The following is a 20,797-nucleotide window of genomic DNA, read 5'->3' on the forward strand; positions in this document are numbered from 1 at the left end:
CGCGCGGTCAAGCGCAGACTAACCACGATAATAGGCTCTCTGGTCAAAGATTTTAACGTGCCTCACCATCGCTGCTACGTTACATACGTGTTTCAACATTCAATAACTAACACAATTCCTTGAACAGATCTGACATGAAGGTCCGTTACAGCTGTTGCAGGCACTCCAAAGTTCAGTGTGCAACTATTCACAAGTGTTTGTGCCACTGTTTCTGCCTGCTGATTTGGCATAGGAACCATTTCTACGTATCTTGAAAAATGATCTATGACGGTCAGTACGTACATATTCCCTGCAGGTGTTTCACTGAATGGACCTAAAACATCAATCATCAGAATTTCAAATGGTATTAATGCTTCAGAAAACTCTGCAATGGTAGCCTGCTCTCGTTCGACACAAGCCCGATCTGTGAGCGCACTGTATGTAATTCCGCACATACTGCTTTATGTCCGTCTGCCTGTTCCTCGACTAATACCTTTCTGCTAGTTTTCTCTTGATAGATCTGCAACCTCCATGATCCGCTAATATGTGATCATGAGATTCTTGTAGCACTCTATTCGTTAGCTTCGCTGGTACCATTACCTGCAGTCCCAACTTGGTTTCTCTGTGTAGCAACCAATCCTGCAAACAAAACTGTTACTGCTTAAAATACTGCTTATATCCGTTCTCTGTGGCGTTTGACATCCATTATGCTCATTACCCCCAGTATGTAATACCGCTACTTTTCTGCTTCAGCCATCCGTATTTCCGAGCTTCTTCCCAGCTTTATGCATGACTTCCAATTCATTTAGTCTTACTGCCCATCACGTCAGCCTACTAGAAGGATCCTTTAACCCCAGCACCCATTTTAATGCCACATGATCTGTTATTATTCTAAACTTTTTACGATACAGTTAACATTTGAAATATGAAATTCCATAAATAAGGCTTAGCATCTCTTTCTCCATTGGGTAATCATTTTATTTCTGCAGAATTTGGTAGCCTTGATGCGTAGGCTACTGAATGTTCTACGCCTTCTACCTGCTGTGACAACGCTCAGCCAAGTGCATGGTTCGATGCATCACATGCTAAAACAAATTCTCTATTAATATCCGGAAGTACCAATATCGGACTCGATGTTAAAGCTTCTTTTAGCTCCTTATAAGCATGCTGGCATTCTTCTGGCCACAAAAATTTACTATCCTTTTTTAACAAGTGTGTCAACGGTCTGGCAATGTCCTAAAATCCTTTTGCGGTGGTAATAGTTCGGGAACTCTAAGAGCGATTCTTAACTCCTTTACACATTCTGGTTCAGGAAATTCACGTACACCTCTTAACTAATTTTGGTCTCTCTTACCCCCATCTTTACTCATGATATGACCTAGGTATACCACCTCTTTCATCAGAAAATTGCGCTGCTTTGTACTCAGTGCTTAATTAGCTGCTTTTAAGCTTAGGTATACTTTCCTTAATCGCTGCATATGCTGTTCCATATCTCGCCCATAGACGATTATATCATCGAGATACACTAGGCATTGCTGTGTTTTTAAACTTCTGAGTACTCCGTCCAACAATCTCTGAAACTTTTCCGGTGAATTTTTTAATCCGAATGCCACTCTCCTGAATTGGCAGTGTTCCCATGGTACCGAAAACGCTGTTTTGTGTCGATCGGCCGGCCGAAGTGGCCGAGCGGTTCTAGGTGCTTCAGTCCGGAACCGTGCGACTGCTACGGTCGCAGGTTCGAATCCTGCCTCGGGCATGGATGGGTGTGATGTCCTTAGGTTAGTTAGGTTTAAGTAGTTCTAAGTTATAGGGGACTGATGACCTTAGATGTCAAGTCCCATAGTGCTCAGCGCCATTTGAACCTTTTTTTATTGTGTCGATCGTGTGGTGCGACCTCTATCTGGTGATAACCAAATCCACTGTTGAAAAATATTTGCATTCCCCTGAATGATCCAAGGTTTCTTTGTCGTTTCGCAGAGGCTGGAAGTCCGTTATCGTGTACGCATTTATGTGCCTGTAATCGCAACGAAACCTATATTTTCGAATTTCATCCGTTGATTGTTTTTCACAGAACGACTGTTCCTGCCCCGAATGGACTATTGCTTTTTTCATTTATTCCGCTTTTCACCTGCTGATCGATAAACCCCTCCAAAATTTGCTGCGAGTGCCTAGGTATCCTGCACGGTTTGCAGTAGACAGGTGACTCGGTTCCCGGTGTTAATGCAGTGCTGTGTAATATGTGTAGCTGATAATGGCTCTTTTGGACGAAATAAATCCTTAGATTCCGAAAGCAACTTTTTCATCCATTCTCTATTGCCTCCTTGTAGGTGCTTCACTTTTTCTCGTAATGCCGTTTCAAGAACGTCCAGTGACTGTCAGTGGCCGACATCCCTCGTGTCCTATTCTTCTTCCTCCAGGATATCCATATTAGCGTTTAACAATCCCTTTGTTAATCCTATGTCCTCTGCGCTAACATTGCCTATAGAAACAGGTACCTTCTTTTCAGGCTTTATTTCTTGTACGCATGCAATACCTCTTTTAAATAAGCAACCCCATGATGTAATACTTCATTCTCTTTTAACGGTTCCATGCACAAAATTTCCACGGCCAAACTAGTCTCAAGACTAACACAACGTGATTTCCCACTAGGCTCAGGTACACAATCGTGCGAATCAAGTTTAGTGTGGTTTAATCGTTTCGTCTTCCACGGCAGACTCCCCTCACGACATCGCTACCCTGGGAATAGCTTCACCTAACTAAAAGTTATATCAGTCAGGTTCCACCCCATGTTGCTGAAGGTCGATTATGGCACAATGCTGATACAAAAAATAAATGTAATTCTAGAATCATGTCGTAGCCCTCACTTACGTGTGGCACAATCTCTACACATTGTTTTAATTGAACCATATCCACGCAAAAGTCTATGTCCAGAGATCCTGATCGTGTGATGTCTTTATCCCCACTCCACGCAATCTATATTGTGGTGAGTCCCATTGCTTACGTTTCGCCAGATCACTATTGGCGATCGACACATGCGCCACTATTTCCAATAGCATCCTGCTTGCATCCTACAGTTACTCTTATCTCACAGTCCACCTCTGCATACGATTTCGTAGCATCCAATCTCACTGGGAACGACCGTAGGTGGACCTGGGGTTCCCGTTGGCATTTAACACCTTATCCTTACCCGATCTTCTACTTCTAAAACTACTGCATTCTCTTACTTTATTCGCATCACTCTGGCGACACTGCCTCCTTGCATGCCCTGCTCGTTCACACCTGAAATACTTCATACTGGCTGCCAACCACTATCCGCTTACCCCGCATTCCATTCGAAAAGTCGATCTCGAGCTCTGTAGTTATCTGTACTGCTGTGCGCAAACCCGTCGGACCCCCTGTCTGCATATATCTAATTTCCTCATGCAACCCTCTAAAAAAGCAACCTCTTAAAAAGCATCTGCTCGGCTTCTTACAAAATAATTTCATTGACTGCAGCATTCTGTCCTAACTCACAGATGTATCCATTAACTTTCCTTATCTTATCCGCAAATTGTTCCACACTTTCCGTATTTTTCTTAGTTATTGCCTCTAATTGTCCGCTATAGTGTCTGGCACTATTTCGTTCTGTATATCTCTAAATTAACGCATCTTTAAAACCTTCCAATGTTGTGGCTCCCTGAAGAGCATCTGATACGGTACATAAGTTTCAGCTTCCCTGTTAGTCTCAATTTTGCAACACTCAATAATTCCTTATCAAACCAACCTTCCACCTGAGCCAGATTTCTAATGTCTCCCACAAACATCTGCACATCCTCAGTTACCTTACAAGGAAAAGGAGCAATTAAACGTGCCACTGAGAACTTTACACCGCGTTGTGGCGATCGCGTTTTTATGAAAGGCAAGCAGTTCTGTGTTGGTTGTGCTACCTTTTCTAAAAATGTGCGTACGCTTTGGGTCTCTGCTTCTATCGAAGCTTTGTCCTTGTCAAAACTCATTTTGAGAACAATATGGTTCAAACGGCTCTGAGTACTATGGGACTTAACATCTGAGGTCATCAGACCCCTAGAACTGAGAATTACTTAAACCTAAGTACCCTAAGGACATCACACACATCCAAGCCCGAGGCAAGACTCGAATCTGCGACCGTAGGAGCAGTGCGGTTCCAGACTGAAGCGCCTAGAACCGCTCGACCAGAGCGGCCGGCCCCCATTTTGAGAACTATCATTGACGAGATAAGAAAACAATATTCATCAACTTAATTCTGACGTCTAATTACGAGCTATTTCAACTCCTGGCATTGCCTAGTCATATGCCCCCAACGATTGCACGTACAGAATTTTACTGAAAATGATTCCGTATACGGTGCTGAGTGCCCATCAAGGTTACACTGTGCACATCTAACAGACACTAACCAATTGTGACTTCCATTACCTCTAAAACTAGACAAATCCACTGGTTCTCTACTCGCAATAGAATCTACTGTACAAAATGTACGACTGCCGAACCTTTTTCCGTGTACAAAGCGCAATGAAAATTATTTGGACTGACCTTATCGTAGACTGTACGTTCAGACGTCACTCTAGGAAGGCAACATCATTGTTCTGAGATCTGTATTAGATGCCCTTCGATTTCCACCCGTGCTGGCCGGAGTGGCCGAGCGGTTCTACGCGCTACAGTCTGGAACAGCGCGACCATTACGGTCGCAGGTTCGAATCCTGCCCCGGACGTGGATGTGTGTGATGTGCTTAGGTTAGTTAGGTTTAATTAGTTCAAAGTTCTAGGGGACTGATGACCTCAGAAGTTAAGTCCCATAGTGCTCAGAGTCATTTGAACCATTTTTTTCCACCCGTGGAGAGTGAAATGAGACGTCAGGATGGCACTGATTTTGATTAATTAGCTTCTTCACTCCGACCCTCAGCCATAGTGCATCACGACCAGCTTGGCGGAGGCGTCCAGTTGCCTCTCACGTGAAACAACAGACTCCCAGCATTGCTGACACTGTAAAGTGCGGCGAATGCCGCTGTCAGCGAAGTCTCCGGCAGCGACCGACCGTGGCGACGGTTCTCTCCCTACTCGGGGCAGGCTGCCCCACCCCGTGCTCGAACAGCGGACCCTGTACTGCATTCCAGTAGGCCACCCTGGCTGTTACGTGCTTATGGTGTAGCAGGCTACACTACTAGCCATTAAAATTGCTACACCAAGAAGAAATGGAGATGATAAACGAGTATTCATTCGACAAATATGTTATACGAGAACGGACATGTGATTTCATTTTCACTCAATCTGGGTGCATAGATCCTGAGAAATCAGTACCCAGAACAACAACCTCTGGCCGTAATAACGGCCTTGATACGCCTGGGCATTGAGTCAGACAGAGATTAGATGGCGTGTACATGTACAGCTGCCAATGCAGCTTCAACATGATACCACAGTTCATCAAGAGTAGTGACTGGCATATTGTGACGAGGCAGTTGCTCGTCCACCATTGACCAGAAGTTTTCAATTGGTGACAGATCTGGAGAATGTGCGGGACAGGGCAGCAATCGAACATTTTCTGTATCGAGAAAGGCCGTACAGGACCTGAAACATGCGGTCGTGCATTATCCTGCTGAAATGTAGGGTTTTGCAGGGATCGAATGAAGGGTAGAGCCACGGGTCGTAACACATCTGAAATGTAACGTCCACTGTTCAAAGTGCCGTCAATGCGAACAAGAGGTGACCGAGAAGTGTAACCAATGGCATCCCATACCGTCACGCCGGGTGGTACGCCAGTATGGCGATGACGATTACACGCTTCCAATGTGCGTTCACAGCGATGTCGCCAAACACGGATGCGACCATCGTGATGCTGTAAACAGAACCTGGATTCATCCGAAAAAATGACGATTTGCCATTCTTGCACCAGGTTCGTCGTTGAGTACACCATCGAGGGCGCTCCTGTCTGTGATACAGCGTCAAGGGTAACCGCAGCCATGGTCTCCGACCTGATAGTCCGTGCTGCTGCAAACGTCGTCGAACTGTTCGTGCAGATGGTTGTTATCTTGCAAATGTCCCCAACTCTTGACTCAGGTATCGAGACGTGGCTGCACGATCCGTTGCTGCCATGCGGATAAGATGCCTGTCGTCTCGACAGCCAGTGATACGAGGCCATTAGGATCCAGCACGGCGTTCCGTATTACCCTCCTGAACCCACCGATTCGATATTCTGCTAACAGTCATTCGATCTCGACCAACGCGAGCAGCAATGTCGCGATACGATAAACCGGAATTGCGATAGGCTGCAAAATGGTTCAAATGGCTCTGAGCACTATGGGACTTAACATCTGAGGCCATCAGTCCCCTAGAACGTAGAACTACTTAAACCTAACTAACCTAAGGACATCACACACATCCATGCCCGATGCGGGATTTGAACCTGCGACCGCAGCGGTCGCCATAGGCTACAATCCGACCTTAACAAAGTCGGAAACGTGATGGTACGCATATCGCCTCCTTACACGAGGCATTACAACAACGTTTCATCAGGCAACGCCGGTGGTCAACTGCTGTTTGTGTATGAGAAATCGGTTGGAAACTTTCCTCATGTCAGCACGTTGTAGGTGTCGCCACCGGCGCCAACCTAGTGTGAACGCTCTGAAAAGGTGATCCTTTGCATATCACAGCATCTTCTTCCTGTCGGTTAAATTTCGTGTCTGTAGCACGTCATCTTCGTGGTGTAGCAATTTTAATGGCCAGTAGTGCATGTGCTCCAGACTATGTTCGTTTAGGGCATAAGGCACGTGCTTTAAATACTTCTGTGGTGACAAGCGAGGACAGACTTCCAGTCTTCCGCTAGCATATTGCAGTTCTGTGGCGTATTTTTTGATTGAATATGGTTAATACGCTACATATTTAGAAGAAACTAATGAACAAGCAATAATTTGAATGCTGCAGATTACTGCCTGTTTCCTAAAGAAATGACGCATGCTTTGTGAAATATTACAGACAACTTTCACAAGCCATGGCGAGTTTATTTACAAGTGTCTCTAATACGACAGGCATTTTCAGTTGGATGGAGACTGTGAGGTTGATGGTTCACAACCTAAGAAACAGTGAAGTGAAGGTTGTAAAAATAATACAAATGTCTTTTTTTTACTGTGTGTTCTTAGTACTTTCACATATACGATTAATTTGGAATAACCCGTTGGTAATGATGGGGACCACTCCCTTTCCTCTATTTGTATCTATCTTAATTATCGTGTTAAGCCAGTAGCACATCTGTACGCTTTTTGAATAGATGCCAATAGAACCATAATTATAATGACAGTTATCACTTAACGCTAAAAGCATAACAATAAGTAATACCATGGTAGTTAGCTATCTTGCCTATAAATTACTGTAATTATCTTGACAATTATTGGCCATTAATTGTCATTATGACAGTAACTTCCATTTAATTACATCATAAATTAACATAACTTGGGCTAGGGCAACTTTAGTTAACGATAAGAATAAGACCTTTGTCGCAGAACCGGCCTACATCCTCTACTGTTATCTGCACAGCTGCCGAAAGTTGTTACTCATCAACAATGCTGTAGCTCTGTCCCGTAAAAGAACGAACTGGCAATTACTGTAAAAGAACCCGACACTTTTTAAATTTTCAAACTTTTATTGCGAACACTAGCTCACTCCTCTTACTTAGTGGACACCTCAGCAAAGATGTTCCTATTGCGCAAGCCCTGAAACAACGGTATCCGATGACAATAATGATGTATGGTATTTCTGTCGATGCGTTACTGGTTAATCTAGAATCGCAGGTACAAGGTGTAATGTTCCATAACATCAAAATCTCGTGCATGATATACGCCGCCGAAATCTGAGTGTCGTCACCTGAAGACCACTCGAAGCGGCGCATATTCTCAGACACTTCACAACAGTGACAGGTGCCAAGCTCAGTTTAAAGAGGACTACCTCGTTAAACATTGGACAAGGCATTAACATTACTGACAGTATAAACTAGTGCAAAACTGACACACCGCAAAAATTACTTGGTCTCTGTTTAAATGCAATTTCCTGTCAGATTATAGCCTCCAACTGGAGAAACACTAAACAAAATAAGTTTTGAAAACAGGGACATCGATTTACTCCAAAAACTGAAGATGATGGACCTGTCAGTAGCAAATACACTACGGCACTCGGTGCACATACAGCCTGTCTCAGACTCACTGCCTTTTTCTGGTTCTTATTGAGAGACAATCAGACACACACTCCACCATTTGCAAGTGGAGGCCTTACTCTTGTGAGAGTGAGATGTATGTGGCAAACGCTTTTAATTAATTGCATAAAAAAGAAGTAAGAAAGCAAAACCCAAGCCCAATCCAAATTCAATTTCTCAGACATCAGCCATACAGTATTATGCCATCGACGAAACTTTCATTACCTAAACAGCAAAGCAGACAAAATAAAATTACTTAGCAACAGCATCATTTCCAGTATCCTGACTTCTACAGTGCACTGTAATCGAATCGAAGAGAAACACCACCAGTCGAAGTGGAACATCGTTTGGAGAAATGTGCACAACGTTCACTTCACATCGGCCGTAAAATCTAACTGTCAAATTCCCGACCAAAGGAAAATTGCACTAAATGTACCTTAGTCAAAGTAACTACTGCATTATATGCAGAAATGGCGATACATTAATCTACAGAATTAATTGTAGACACATAGGTGATATATGGAATTTCCTCCATGACAAATTGGCAATGATCGAAAGGAGAACCACAGCAAATGTAAACTGAACTGATACAAGAGGAAAAACTGAGATAACAGATATCAAACAACAACGCCATAATCTAGATGCTTGCGCGTACTTCAACATCTGAACGGTGTAATGGGTGTTGCTGCAGATATTCCAATTGGTAACTGAGATTCGTGACCCGAACAACATTACACCAGTATTTACGCCACCTGTAGACTAATAATTATAGCATTACAAATGATATGTTTTTGGATTAGGTAGTACATCCAAATACATATTGCAAGAGCGAGTTATCGATGCTCATCTTCCCCTGGGCAACAGGTCAGGGTGCTGAACTGTGAATGCGTGGATGCAAAACAGCCAGTGTTTACTGACAGGCACAGTCCAGTTAGTGGTGCTGTTAGAGCTGTGCAGAAAACATCAGGTCATAAGGCTTGTGTCGTGTTTGAGAGGAGACGGTTTGATGCGAAAAGAAAAACAGCCAGCACACTGATGTGTGCACATATTAAGATACTACACATAAAAATATCTGCACTTGCTCCTGTTATACCTTGTACAACATATCACTGAAAAGCAAGTTATTATGACTGGCCTATTTAACATACACTCAGGCAACAAATGGATGGGATAGCGATGGGAACATTACATATGGCAGTAGCATCACATACACAAGGTATAAAAGTACACTGAATTGGCAGGACTATAATTTGTACTCAGGTGATTCTTGTGTAAAGGTTGCCGACGTGCGTATGGCCGCACAACGGGAACTAACAGACTCTGAAGGTGAGTGGTAGTTGTAGCTAGGCGCATGGGACATTAAATTTCGGAAATCGTTAGGGACTTGAATGTTCCGAGATCCATAGTGTCAATAGTGCGCCGAGAATACCAAATTTTTGTCATCACCTCTCACCACAGACAACGCAGTGGGCGAGGACTTCACTTAACGACCGAGGGCAGCGGCGTTTGCGTAGATTGGTCAGTGTTAACAGACAAGCAACACTGAGTGAAATAATCCCAGAAAGCAGTGTGAGACGTACGATGAATATATCCGTTATGAGAGAGGGGGGAAATCTGGCGTTAATGGACTGTGGCAGCAGACGACCTACGACGAGTGGCTTTGTCAACAGAATGACATCGCCTGCAGCGTGTGAATCAAGACAGCGAGGGATTGTGACGTCCATTAGACCACAGGTTGTCACCATCTGTAATAGTAGGAGAAATGTCGGTAGCCCTATCACGCAACAGCGCAGGAATACACTATGAAGAATTTTAGTGAAACTGATTTTGACTGCATCAGTCTACACTCAGGTACAGAAAGAAATAGGTTAACAATTCAATGAGTAGTGGGACGTACGTGTCCCATCAACGTATTATTCTCTCAATCCGCGTGGGTCAAGGACTGGGGTTCTGGTAAGATGAGGCAGGGATAGGAGATGAAAGGGACTGTCAGCTGAACACTGTAGGAATAGGAGGACATGCGTGTGTTTGGCCTGTGGGCTCTGGGCGTCGGGGGTTGTGATGCTTGACAGAGTACGGTGGGAAGGTACCTGGCCGCGTGGCAGCGGAATACGCGTCATCCCGGACGAATTGGGCGACGGTGCTCAAGCGGGATTACAGTATAGTTTGTTGCTAAGGGCCCTGGGTGTACTGGAGGATGACTGTAGTAAAAGACGTTATAAAGTCAACGGTGAGGAGAGGACGAGGGGAGCCGATTGGACGCTGTGCTGTATCGATATGGCGAATGGGGATGGCGACTTCAGGTAAAAGCAAGACGAGGCTTTGATTTTCAATTATTGCAATACGTGGAGTTACTTTTTACAGGGGTTAATTAGATTTGCGATAAGGATAAATGGCGTGATCTTTAGAATCTTGGTTGAGATGGCCATCAGTGAATAGTCGTTGCAGGAAAAAATGTGATTGGACTCGGGAACAGAAGGGTTCAAATGGTGTGAACGGTAACAAATGGAGGGGCCCTTGACTGTGAAGTGTTCGATAGCTGAAGTAGATTCTGAAAATATGCGAACAGGGAATGTGGGACCGGCGTTTATGCAAGTGTGGAGGGGGATTCATCGAACTGAACATCACAGTAGATGTTAAATTTCCATTCAGTCGTCTCCATTGAAATCTATCTAAAATATTAGTCCAATAAACGCAGTACTGAGGATCAGTATTCGCGTTTGGTTGACGCGCGTGGGACTTAGTGGGGCTCGGTGAGCGAAGGTTGCAGCAGAGGATTTATACATCCAAGAGAATTAATGTAAGGATTTTAGGATTTTGCTATAACAGAGTATATACCAGATATTCATTGGGACATGTTTAGCTCAGGTGGGTAACTATTTTTAGTTCAAGGAATAGAGATTTCGGATTGAGGAATTTCCATTCAGACTGAGTTCCTGGCATGAGTTGAATGGAATCGTCTTCATAAATGTGGCCAAAAGTTCAGCAGTGCGATCGGAGAGTACTTTGAATCCGAACGCAGGTGTTTCGTTTCCATCCAAATTTCCTATGCTTTGTAATACCTTTCACGTAACCTTTTGACAGCACAGTGTATAAAAAAATAAAAGTGGAAGTGTGTACATCGTTAGCTACTGGATGCAACATACAGTTAGATCCCTCTTTCTCTTCGCTCTAAGGCAACGAGTAACGCTCCTGCTGCCAGTTACCGAACACGGGGAGCAAAACACATATCTTGGAATCTTGGCTGGGCTACGGCAGCTACAATGGTGAAAAATTAGTAAAGATTTATTCACTAATTTCTAAGCGTTGGCTACCGCTACCCGGACAGAAAATAACGCCAGAAAGCTGAACACACACGTTTTGTTGCTATTTTAGACTCTCCGAATGTACTTTTAAGTAATAAGTTTAATGAAAACATTTGGTTAAATTATGTTTGTATTTTATGTATGTATGGGACTTTGTCTTTGTTGGCAAGGTGACTGTACAAAGCACTCTTTCCCAATGGAGCGTACATTCTGTTTCAGTGAACAGCTAACGGGCAGCATATGCAGCAGCCTTCCCATCGTGTGCGACGCCCTAGCCGATACCAATACATTTCCTGGAAACCCAAGCATCTACTACATCTGTGTCAGCGACACACTTGGTAAAATTTACCCCTCTTTGTACAGATGCCCACACGGAGGAATTTACAACCCGAGCACCTACCAGTAAGTGCACTACGTTAGCTACCAGCGGAACACACCTGCTTCAGTTAAACCATTGTTGTTGTGCATGGCATGAAACGACTTTTATTTGTGCTTTTAGTCTATAACAAAAGAAAAACTGTGTAACATTAATTCTAAAAAAAGGGAACGATATTCATTATTTTTTATAGACAATGTTCTACAGCTGACTCTGGAAAACACAACTTGCGAAATCTTCTGGTGCACACTACAACAGATATTGTGCTGAGGGGTGTGATGTGGAAATCGCTGGTGGAACAACTGAAACATTCAGTTTAGGTTCTTTGCAAGGCTGCCATTGTGATATTCCCCGGAGTTTAAACATAGAAGGAAAATTAGTGTTATTATCACAATGCTCGTTAAGTAAGAAATACAATAAGCTACTACGAAATATATTGTGAAGTGTGAGGCAGAACGTGCTCTTAAAATGGATGATAAGCAATTTAATCACCTTATCTGATAAAAGTACTAATATGGTAAGAATATATACGAAACTTCAGATCATTGTGGAAACCCATTTGCCTTGACTGCCAAAATGAATAACTCGTAGCAAATATCCCTCGCTTTCGTCTTTGCCTTGAGACACATCCTCCTTGCAGATAAGCTAGCCAGGTGGTCTCATTCTCTGTCTCCCATCATTTCTTCCTTAATTATTGCGATTGCATGGTTGGTGGTCCTCGCCCGCAGACAGTAACATGTGTGCTGAAATCGATGCAGGGGTGTAGTGGGAGATTTTTACCTGTGTCTCCACCCGTGTACACACATCACATATATTTAACATATTTCACAAATGTTTGTATACAGTTTCATCTGTATCTCTAGCGAATTTCACCCTGTAGTTTAGTTTTCAGGCAGATCCATGTTCATAGCGTCTTATCTTCTATCCATAGTGATACGGTATAATTTTGCAGCTACACTCAGTGACATGTATGAATACTGTATGAGTAATTTGTTGGGAGTGCAGCTGGCAGTAATGAAGTAATAAATTAAAACTTCATTCATGATGCGGCAGTTTTTCACGGATCCAGTGTTTATGTGTCGTACAATGATATAATTTTCGACGTACGTTCAGTCGTATATGTGTATACTGCCTGCAAAACGTGTGACGAAAGAGTTAGTAATAAAGAAGTCGTCTCTGTTGCGGTAGTTTTACTGTATAAAAACTAAACTAAACTCTGCCCGAACAGGCCATGAAGGCCCAACGGTTCCGACCGGCCGCCGTGTCATCCTCAGCCCACAGGCGTCACTGGATGCGGATATGGAGGGGCACATGGTCAGTACTCGGCTCTCCCGGTCATATCTCAGTTTACGAGACTGGAGCCGCTACTTCTCGATCAAGCAGCTCCTCAGTTTGCCTCACAAGGGTTGAGTGCACCCCGCTTGCCAACAGCGCTCGGCAGACCGGGTGGTCACCGATCCAAGTGCTAACCCAGCCCGACAGCGCTTAATTTCGGTGATGTACAGGAACTGGTGTTACCACAGCGGCGAGGTCGTTGGAAGTTCTACTGTATGACAGCGAAAATGTATTAAGCGATTAACTTTTTTTCGTTCATAATTTTGTACGAGGTATAAACGAGAAAAAGTGTCGTAAGAGTTTGATATTATGGTTAAAGTTTGTTGCAAGTGACAAAGTGCTCTCATTCTCAAATATTGGATGAAGAGATCTGGCATCCGCGCGTCACATCAACCCCTTAGATACATAAGTGGTTCTCACCCCCACAGTGATTCTTTCCAGCCAGTGGGCGATATGTGTAGGCCCTACCAAGTTTGATTCAAATCGATCTAGTAGTTCAGGAGATTTGGAATAGACATACTACATTATTGTAATATGCGTGGTTTTCCTGAATAGTCACAGTACGCTATTTAAAATGGGAAATTGTGAAAACTGATTGCTCAAACAACCAGAAACACAGCTTCACATCTACTCAAAAATCTGTACCTCAATCCCAGCATACACGTCCTGACTTCTGTTGGCAGGCAGGCACTCCGTCTTCAGGCCACAAGTGACTCATCGGGACCATCCGACCGCCGTGTCATCCTCAGTAGAGGATGTGGATAGGAGGGGCAAGTGGTCAGCACACCGCTCCCCGGTCGTTATGATGGTTTTCTTTGACCGGAGCCGCTACTATTCGGTCGAGTAGCCCCTCATTTGGCACCACGAGGCTGAGTGCACCCCGAAAAATGGCAACAGCGCATGGCGGCTGGCCGGTGGTACACTTATGCGGTTTGTATCTGGTGCACTGCGTCTCATTCACGATCAGATACATCCTTTAACTTAAGGGAAAGATGCTGTATATTTTGATACTCTGCGCTTTTTAAACTGATAGTGCTTACTTCACATAGTACAAAATAATTTTTGAGGTAAAATATTCTTTCATCCATTTTCGACGCCACTATAATGCTAATGCGCGCCTAGTGACAGATCCATACCTCGCCCATTATTTCGCTGAATGTGATAGCGAGGCACCCGAGAAAAGGACTACAATTGAATATCATCCGTAGAAAACTACTAATGTATTGGAACAGTGGGATTATGTTGGAAAAATTGTGACGTTTTTTAAATGAAGTACTTATCAAGTGGATTACAAAGTCCTTTAGTGGTACTTGATTTCGAGTTACAGGTATAGACCATATTCAATCCTCAGAGGTGCTAAACGTAAAAAAAAAAAAAAAAAAAAAAAAATTGTACGAAAATGTCTTGAATCACGGCGCCACAAAAGAGCCGCATAGACTACACAATATATCTTCTATATTAGATACAGTGAAAAATCTATTTATCCATGACTACTAATACCGGCGTGGCGAGTACAGTTAAAGGCTTATTGTCAAGCGAAAGCACAGTAAGGAGGTCATATGAGCATGTGTGAGCTCTCCAGCAGCTTCATGTAGCACGTCCACTGTACGGGCCTAAAACGTCTCATAATAATTTGAAAAGGAACGTTGAAACAGCTTTCAAAAGAATTTTGTAACACACGTACGCAAAAACGTTTATTACAGTTCAAATGGTTCGAATGGTTCTGAGCACTATGCGACTTAACTTCTGAGGTCATCAGTCGCCTAGAACTTAGAACTAATTAAACCTAACTAACCTAAGGACATCACACACATCCATGCCCGAGGCAGGATTCGAACCTTTTATTACAGTGTTTTAACAAAAAAAATGTATTCAAAACTTACAGAAATGTTTCATTGTAAACTGTTTCATGTGTAAAGTAGTTGTACATTTAGATTTTTTCTCACTACTCCAGACGTTACTAGCACACTCCAGCCCTTCACAGCACACAGTGAGGTGACGAGAGTCGTGGGGCATAGTGCTGCAGCTCGACGTAGCATCGACCCAGCAAGTCGTTGGAAGGACCCTGCACAAATGCCCAGCCATGCTGCCTCTATAGCAGTCCACAACTGCAAAAGTGTTTTTGGTGTAGGAGTATGTGTACGAACTGAATTCTCGGTTATGTCCCTCAAGCTTTGGATGGGGTTGACGTCGAGCTATCTGAGTGGCCAAATCATTCGCTCAAACTGCAGGACGTTCACCAAACCAGCCACGATCAACTGTCGCCCGGTGACGTGGCGCATTGACATCCATAAAAACTGCGTCGTTGTTTGGGAACATGAAGTACATGAATGACTGCAGATAGTCTCCAAATAGCCTAACATAACCAGTTCCAGTCAATGATCGGTTCAGCTGGACCAGAAGACCCAGTCGGTCCAAACCGTGTAACAACAGCCCACACCATTATGGAGCCACCAACAGCTTGAACAGTGCCTTACTATCAGCTAGGGTCCGTGGCTCTGCGCCACTCTCACCAACTGAAGTCGGCACTCATCTGGCCAGGCCGCGGATTTCCAGTCGTCTGGGCTGCAATCCATTCGGCCACGAGCCCAGGAGTGGCGTAGCATGCGATGTCGTGCTTTTAGCAAAGGCACTCGCGTCTGTTGCCTGCTGCCACAGCCCACTAACGCCAAATTTCGCCGCTCTCTCCTAACGGCTATCTTCCTCGTACGTCCCACAGTGATTTCTGCGTTTATTTCAAGCACTGTTGCTAGTCTGTTAGCACTGACAACTCTAAGAAAACGCCGCTGCTCTCGGTCGTTACTGAAGGACGATGGCCATCGCAGTGTCCGTCGTTTGAGGTAATGCCTGAAATTTGGTATTCTCGGTACTTTATTGACGCTGTGGATCTCGGAAAACCGAATTTTCTACCGATCTCCAGAATGGAATGCCCCATGTGTCTAGCTCCAACAACCACTTCGCTTTCAAAGTCTATTAATTCCGGTCATCCAGCCATAATGACATCGTAAAGCTTTTCACGTGAATCACGTGACTACAAATCATAGCTCCTGCAATGCACTGCCCTTTTATACCTTGTGCACGCGACTGTACCGCCGTCTTTATGCGTGCGTATCGCTATCACAGCTTAATGTATACAGTATATGAGGGCGTCGCAGGAATCAGGCAGACGACTAGTGGATAAATTATCTCATCAGGTAAGGTGTAAAATGTATGTAAGAATCAGTTCTTATAGACAAAAGTTACACTCCTGGAAATTGAAATAAGAACACCGTGAATTCATTGTCCCAGGAATGGGAAACTTTATTGACACATTCCTGGGGTCAGATACATCACATGATCACACTGACAGAACCACAGGCACATAGACACAGGCAACAGAGCATGCACAATGTCGGCACTAGTACAGTGTATATCCACCTTTCGCAGCAATGCAGGCTGCTATTCTCCCATGGAGACGATCGTAGAGATGCTGGATGTAGTCCTGTGGAACGGCTTGCCATGCCATTTCCACCTGCCGCCTCAGTTGGACCAGCGTTCGTGCTGGACGTGCAGACCGCGTGAGACGACGCTTCATCCAGTCCCAAACATGCTCGATGGGGGACAGACCCGGAGATCTTGCTGGCCAGGGTAGTTGACTTACACCTTCTAGAGCACGTTGGGTGGCACGGGATACATGCGGACGTGCATTGTCCTGTTGGAAGAGCAAGTTCCCTTGCCGGTCTAGGAATGGTAGAACGATGGGTTCGATGACGGTTTGGATGTACCGTGCACTATTCAGTGTCCCCTCGACGATCACCAGTGGTGTACGGCCAGTGTAGGAGATCGCTCCCCACACCATGATGCCGGGTGTTGGCCCTGTGTGCCTCGGTCGTATGCAGTCCTGATTGTGGCGCTCACCTGCACGGCGCCAAACACGCATACGACCATCATTGGCACCAAGGCAGAAACGACTCTCATCGCTGAAGACGACACGTCTCCATTCGTCCCTCCATTCACGCCTGTCGCGACACCACTGGAGGGGGGCTGCACGATGTTGGGGCGTGAGCGGAAGACGGCCTAACGGTGTGCGGGACCGTAGCCCAGCTTCATGGAGACGGTTGCGAATGGTCCTCGCCGATACCCCAGGAGCAACAGTGTCCCTAATTTGCTGGGAAGTGGCGGTGCGGTCCCCTACAGCACTGCGTAGGATCCTACGGTCTTGGCGTGCATCCGTGCGTTGCTGCGGTCCGGTCCCAGGTCGACGGGCACGTGCACCTTCCGCCGACCACTGGCGACAACATCGATGTACTGTGGAGACCTCACGCCCCACGTGTTGAGCAATTCGGCGGTACGTCCACCCGGCCTCCCGCATGCCCACCATACGCCCTCGCTCAAAGTCCGTCAACTGCACATACGGTTCACGTCCACGCTGTCGCGGCATGCTACCAGTGTCAAAGACTGCGGTGGAGCTCCGTATGCCACGGCAAACTGGCTGACACTGACGGCGGCGGTGCACAAATGCTGCGCAGCTAGCGCCATTCGACGGCCAACACCGCGGTTCCTGGTGTGTCCGCTGTGCCGTGCGTGTGATCATTGCTTGTACAGCCCTCTCGCAGTGTCCGGAGCAAGTATGTTGGGTCTGACACACCGGTGTCAATGTGTTCTTTTTTCCATTTCCAGGAGTGTATTTTTCACATAGATCCCTTTTCTTAAGACGTATTGATTTTCATTTGTTACGGTATAGTGTTTATTTCGTTTTCCATTTTCATCTCTTACCGTCTTACCCGTTGTTTCCTGATGGCGGTTCAAACAAATCAAGCAAATTCGGATTCCCTAATGACTAATGTTCGGGGCACGCTCTTTTCGTGCAATGGCAAACAATAATTTTCCTCAAAGGCTGCAGAAACTTCATCAACGTCTTTACAGAGACTGAACAAAAGTGCATACACAAAAGCAGTTCATTCTGGGCGCTATGTACTCAGACACAGTACTGAGTACGTGATGCAAATCTCTTGTGAATATGCTTACGTGCCATGGTGGAGAATTTGACGAGGCGTTTCTCCACTTCAGTGTGTACGTCAGACTGTGTTTTAAATACTGCCCGTCCGTCCAAACGTTTGTAATTCACTTGTGGTTATTTGGAAGGAGACAAATTGTTCCTGCAGTTGGGCACAAACACAGGGCACATTAATTTAAAGATAATATAGAAAGACGCAGTAAAGCATAGGAAACTTAGATTCATGAAGGGAAAATGTGAAAGAAGAGAGCGTTAAGGATAAATAAAATCCAAGGATACGAAGACGTATCTATCGGTGCTCCATGGCAGTATCAAATACGTCACAGACGTCTTACCGAAAATAAAATATAACAATAATAAAATAAATGAATCAGTTTTTTATACTGTTACATTTGCTGACATACTGTTTCATACATTTTTTATTTAGCTATGAGTTTTAGTCTTACGTTACTGAAGAAAAATACAACAGAATGGTCTTTCTAAAATGTCTGAAAGCAGTAGATTCAGTTCACAAACTAAATTTCTGAAAGCCGCATGAAATTTATATTTTACGGTTTACCAAGTTTATTTACACTTCATAGCAGTTTAAGTAACCTTAAAACTGTTTTGGTATATAGTAGAAAGATCTAGTACCTTTAGATTCGAATGGAAAACTCTCGAATTTGATTCAATGCGTTCGTCGGATTTCGAATTAAAATTTCCACTATAAGAAATGACAGTTACTGTGAAAATGGCTTCATCAAATGGATAAATAGATGATCAGGCTGGTTTCCAAGCCTTAGGGTTGATACTGACAGTGAGTTGTAAGAATCAGAAAAGAGCAACGACATGAGTGTGCAAACGTTAGTGAAACGCTTCATTAAGGAGGCAGGAAGAGTATCGAAAACATTGAAAAACATTTTCATGATGACAGCTTCCTTTCAAAAAAATTTGCTGGAAGTCTGGTCATGCATTCGCTGTCTGAAATAGGAACCTGAGGACAACTGAGGCTAATATAAGAATCAGAATGTGAAATTCCAGAAATTTAAACATTGAATCAGAGAATATTATAAGAGAAGTAAGCAACCTTAATTTAAAAGAGACTGATAAAGTGGAATGGTAAATTAGTGAGATTTATGGCAAAATGATTATAGGATATTGAGAAAATCAATTAATGTTCAACCACTATAAGCAGAAAAATATTAGAGAAACAGAAGAGGAAGTAGTTAAGCATGAGGGCAGACAATTTTAACAATTGGGCAGCCACAGCTAAAATTTTTATACATGATTGACTCACAATTCATAAAGTACTACAGGTGTTAAAGTTATTAAAATATAAAATTGAACGAAAAGTTTAACAGTCCGCTGTAGCTGTACTTCCTGAAGTCGAGTAGAGACCCAAACATCCCGCTTCGCAATTTTTAAGTTACAGTTCTTAATGTATATCTGTACAGAATTTTCTTATAAATTAATGTTTTGATAATGGAGAATTGAAGTTGTCTGAGATATGTTAAAACAAAGGATGTAAATACTCAAATATGGAATAAAATATTACGCATCTAGTGAGGCAACTAGGTGTGGATCACATACGCCCCACAGAGAATAAATAAGATCTGTAATTTCATACCAAAAGAAGGGTACCTACTAATGCTACGTCATGTGGTATAGGGATTACTTACAGAATGCCACAGAGTAACAGTTGGCGTGGCTAGGTAAAGTTCTCAGTCCTCCTCAATTGATAAAACCGTCATCAATGATGAACGTCATGTTTAAAAAATGAAAGAATAGAATTAGGAACCAGAAACTGATTCTTGAGTGAAGCGGTATCTAAAATGAAAAAGAGATGAGGACAGTCCCGAAGTAACGTGGACCAACTGCCAAAAAGGGACTGACTTGTGTTAAAATCACGGACTGTTGTGATTTTACCAATTAAAATATGTTCCTGTCGGCCTATCCTAAACAACAGACAATGTTCCTCATAAACGTTATCTAGGAGAGTATAGGGTCGTTGAGTGATTGAAGAATAAAGTGAAGTTGGCGATGAAAACTAGTAAAACTTATGTAGTGAAATAAACTATTTTTAATATGTTTTGGAGGCCACGAATGTCCGAAAGGAAAAGCTTTTGCTGCCAGTCAAACTTACCGAAAGCCGACACGATTATGTGTATTCGTCACCAACACGGCAGCTGACAACAAAAGCTACGAGCGTCCAGTGTACAGTCGTAGCGTGTGCGGTGACTGCCGTCCAGGTGCTGAGACTGTGACGGAGTCTGAAGGCACCCGGGCAACAGGGAAGACAAGAGAAGCGCGCAGCCAGCGGTCTGCAGACGAATTGGCGTCACCACGCTAACTGTTAAACGCGGTTCTCTGTATTACACAAAACCTGCTGTACTGTATGAATTCTCAATCAGTCAATCAATCAATCAATAAAGGTGGGAGATACGATGCTGTGAGAACACTTTCACAGAGTACCCAAAGACGAATGTCGAAACAAGTCACCTGGAGGAGATGACGTTTCTGCAGAATTATTAAGACCCTTTGGAGGTCCGACGGTGACAAAATAACTCACCGGGTATACAGGTTATATGGGACTGACGAAATAACCTCATACTTCAACAAGTGTCAGATAATTT

The 20,797-nt window shown here is 44.0% G+C and overlaps 1 protein-coding gene across 1 annotated transcript in view; it reads left to right on the forward strand.

The window, feature by feature from the left end:
- LOC124796236 overlaps positions 1–20,797 on the forward strand; it is a 129,273-nt gene that overhangs the window by 71,447 nt on the left and 37,029 nt on the right. The window contains exon 4 of the mRNA XM_047260325.1: positions 11,698–11,880. Coding sequence (XP_047116281.1) covers positions 11,698–11,880 — 183 coding nt within the window. The remainder of the gene's footprint in view (positions 1–11,697; positions 11,881–20,797) is intronic.

The sequence above is a fragment of the Schistocerca piceifrons genome, chromosome 4 (assembly GCF_021461385.2).
Source record: "Schistocerca piceifrons isolate TAMUIC-IGC-003096 chromosome 4, iqSchPice1.1, whole genome shotgun sequence".
NCBI lineage: Eukaryota > Metazoa > Arthropoda > Insecta > Orthoptera > Acrididae > Schistocerca > Schistocerca piceifrons.